The following is a 3,657-nucleotide window of genomic DNA, read 5'->3' as shown; positions in this document are numbered from 1 at the left end:
GTCCAGGGGCCTCTGGTCTTGCTTGTTCCCTCCCCCTTGCCACCTGCCTGGCGCCGACCCCAAGCTCAGAGGGTGCAGCCTGGCCTGAGCCCGCGGCAGAAACCTGCTGCCTTTAGAGCCATTTGGGTTGGAGTGGGCGCTGTCCGGCGCCGTCACGGAGAGATGGGCCTCCGCAGTGGAAGGCTGGGCTCAGGCGAGGGGCCGTCACTCGCTGGGGGATGTGTGATGGGGGAGGTGGCCGGGGCAGGCCGGGAGCCCCGTGGTCACGCGCGTGATGCACAGGTGTGGCGCACACGTGTGTGTCCCAGCGTGCTCCCCCTCAGGCCGACACGCGCACACGTGGCTTGTTGACGCACATCTGGGTCCCCTCGAGTCCGCACGGGGCGGCACCCCGCCGCCCTGCTGTGTCTTGTCCGCGCGCCCAAGGCTCTCCCACAGGGCCCAGAACCCCGGGAGGGGCCTTCACCAGGGCACTGTCCGCCGCCAGGCCTTCTCCGTGGCCTCTGGGGTCCTGCTGCGGGTGACCCCTGGGGAGGCCTGGCGTCTGCGGGGCTCTGAGGGCCCTGCAGGACCCGATGCTGGGAGGTCTTCTGTGGCAGGAGTGCCGATCAGCGTGTGGGGGTCTGCGAGGGGCCATGCCTAGGCCTGGGGAGACGGTACGGGGGGCGGTGCCGGGGAGGGGCCAGGGCTCGGCCGGGGAGGGGGCCCGGGGAGGCGGCATCCTGGGCTCTGAGCAGGGCTGGGCGTTGGCTGCACAAGCGAATACCCGAAGGAGGGGTGCCACCAGGACCAGAGGGAGGCACCCTCGGCTCGGGGACCCGGGTCTCCTCGTGGTGGGGCTGCCCCGGACGACCCCCCAGCCCGTGGCCCTGCGCTCACATGTGCTCTGCTGGTCCACATAAGAGACAGTGATGCCTCTCTGTGTGCCCGGCCCGGGGTGGGGAGCCTCTGTCCAGGGCCCGTGGGAGGACCATTTTGTTGTCGCCCCGGCAGCGGTCAGGAGAGGGGCTGGACCCACCGGCCCAGCTGAGGACTGCGGCTCTAGCCAGCCTAGAGCCTTTGGCCTTGGGGTGGGGCAGGGGCTTCTGGCTGAGGGACTGAGCTGGCTGAGCTGTGAGTGATGACTCAGGTCTAGAAGCCCTTTGTCCTGGCCCTTTTGGTCGCGTGTCCCGTGGGACACACATCTCTCCTCTCTGCCCGACCCTCCGCAGAGCCCTGGGCTGGGGTGGGACCACCCTGTCACCACCACGGTGCGCTCAGCCCTGGGCTCTAGGGAGCCTCCCTTCCTCCGTCCTGGGGGATGGCAGGTGGCGGGAGCTTCCGGCAGGAGAGGGAGACCTGGCAGGGACAGGGCTTCACCGTCTGGAGCTTGCACAGCAGGCCTCCCACAGCCGTGGGCGAGGAGGTCGCCAGGGCCACTCTGGGCAGGTGAGGCCTGGGGCCTGGGCGGAGCTCAGATTTCCTCGCCTGGGACCTCAGCCCCCACCTGGCTCCAGATTGTGGGTCGCAGTGGGGAGGGAGGGACAGCCCCGCTGACCCGGTTGGCCTGGCCTGCTGGCTCCTACAGCATCTGTGGGGAGAGTCCAGCTGCATAGGCCCTGGGCACCTTTTTTTTTTGGCGCTGGGGGAGGACAGAGGTTTGCATCCAGACAGGGCAGCTCCCCTCACCTCGCCCACCACAGTTTTTGCTTCCGTTGGCATCAGCCGGGAACGGGGGGGGGGGGGGGGGGGGGGAGGCAGCACGCGTGCGCGGGGACGTCGCCCGTGCAGACAGCTCCTTCGTGCCGTGGTGGTGGACTTGGCAGTGGTAGAGAGGCGGTCGGAGGCTGGGCTGGGCGAGGGCGTCTTGGGGGGGCCAACGTGGTCTGGGAGGGCCCCTGAGGGGGGCCAGGGTCAGCAGGGGCTGTGGGCATGGAGTCCATGGCTCCGCCTCGGAGCAGAGCAGAGCCCAGACCGGCCTGGGCCTGGAGGAAGTGGCTGACGTGTGGCGGTGTCAGCCAGGACCCGGCTGCCTGGGGGCCTCTTGCCCGGGGCAGGGCCACCTTCTTGTGCCCAGAGGCCCTGCAGGTACTTCATGGGCTTCTTCTCTATGTCCTTGCTGGACTGGGGCCCGGAGTGTGGTCGCTGTGTCCTCAGAACTGCGTCTGGAGCCCAGGACCTGGGTGTCTTTCCTTCCCGGGCCTCTTCCTGGTGCTCCAGGCACTGCTGGGTCGGGAGGAGGCTGTGGGCCCCCCACCCAGCCCTGGTGAGGCAGCAGCAGGGCCACTTCCCACCTGCGCCTGCCCGTGTGTGGGTGATCCTGTCACCATGGCAACCCTGTCCCAACAGGTCTCATTCAGGGACATTTCCCGGTGTCCACTTTGTGTCCTCTCGAGAGCCTCTCTGCCCGTGACCCTGTGACCTCCAATGTCCCCTTTTTGGGAAGGCGGGTGGCCGGCCCTCCCAGTTTACCTGTGACTGTCCACGTTTCAGCCCTGAACGTCCACATTCCAGGAACCCCCTCGGTCCTGGACAAACCACTTACCAGGGGGGCCTGTCTGGGGTGGGGGACATGAGAGGATGCTGCCCCCCAGGGGAGGCTCTCTGGTGTGGCCAGGCCTGGGCTCGGCCCGAAGACACCCCCCATCCCCCCATCTCCACCCAGGCCCGAGGCGCCTCTGCTGGTCCCCTTGGTCTGTCTCCTCTGGTCTAAATGCCTGCTGTGTGCCAGGCACTGGCGGAGCCCTGGCACATCCGTGCTTTCTCCGTCCCACGGCGACCCAGGAGGCAGGGCTGCTCTGGCCCCACTTCACAGGCGAGAGCAGGAGGCTCTGGTGGGGGGGTCCCCTGGCAGGTGCCATCCTTGAGCAACAGGCAGGTGTAGCTCCCGAGGGAGCTGCCGCCGTCAGCAGTGTCCACGCGCGGACGCCCAGGGGCCGGCCCGGGTGCCAAGCCCCGTGGTGCTCTCAGGAGCCTGGCAGACGCTAGAGCGGCTGGAAGCTCCGAGCCCCGGCTTCCTTGCCAGGGTGGAGGAGTGTGGGCTTGAGCAGAGCTGGCACTCGTGCTGTGGGGACAGGTCTCACCTGAGGTCTGTGCACACCTGCAGACGACGGTCGGGGGTGCAGGTCTAGAGCCAGCTCTGTGCTGGCTGTTGGGTACCCAGGGTGAGGTACTCAGCACCTCTGAGCCTCTATTTCCTCACCTGTCCGATGGGCATCAGACTTTTCCTGCCTCAGAGTGTAGAGAGGTTAAGTTGAGATGATGCGGGCAAGGGCTCTGCCCCACCCAGTGCCTTTGATGCTGGAAGGAGCCCCGCCCCGGTCCCACCTGCCCGTGCTGCGCTGGGCCTGGTCTGGGGCTTCAGCCTTGGGCTCGGGCAGCTAGATGGGGGCTTGGAGTGAACTCTGGCCTCACCGTCAGCTGTGAGTGGGACGGGAGGCTGCTGAGAGGTCGAGACCCGCAGGCAGAAAGAAATTCCTGGAGGAGGCACGGGAAGGGGTCACCAGCCTGTGCAGGGAACTGGGAAACCTGGCGGCCAGCCGCTCGCCCGAGGTGTGGAGCTCTGCCGTGAGGGAAGCACCTCGAAGCCCCCCTCTTCCAAGAGGCCCTCCCGGCTCAGCTCTGCCTGACCACGCAGGGTAGCCATTTTCCCCAGGGCTGGGTGGGTGGGTGGGGGCT

At 67.9% G+C, this 3,657-nt stretch overlaps 1 protein-coding gene across 1 annotated transcript in view; it reads right to left on the bottom strand.

Moving 5' to 3' along the window:
- Positions 1 to 319: 319 nt before the first annotated feature.
- Positions 320 to 3,657, bottom strand: part of LOC112066184 (collagen alpha-1(I) chain-like) — a 37,285-nt gene continuing 33,947 nt past the window's right edge. Inside the window, exons 19-22 of the mRNA XM_024128336.1 lie at positions 3,394 to 3,456; positions 1,983 to 2,103; positions 1,773 to 1,877; positions 320 to 750 (exon numbers count right to left, since the gene is read on the bottom strand). Of these exons, the coding sequence (XP_023984104.1) occupies positions 320 to 750; positions 1,773 to 1,877; positions 1,983 to 2,103; positions 3,394 to 3,456 (720 nt within the window). The remainder of the gene's footprint in view (positions 751 to 1,772; positions 1,878 to 1,982; positions 2,104 to 3,393; positions 3,457 to 3,657) is intronic.

Source organism: Physeter macrocephalus, chromosome 14, assembly GCF_002837175.3.
Source record: "Physeter macrocephalus isolate SW-GA chromosome 14, ASM283717v5, whole genome shotgun sequence".
In the NCBI taxonomy this organism is placed as follows: Eukaryota; Metazoa; Chordata; class Mammalia; order Artiodactyla; family Physeteridae; genus Physeter; species Physeter macrocephalus.
The sequence above is the reverse complement of the archived record's forward strand: the minus strand, read 5'-3'. Positions and strand labels throughout refer to the sequence as shown.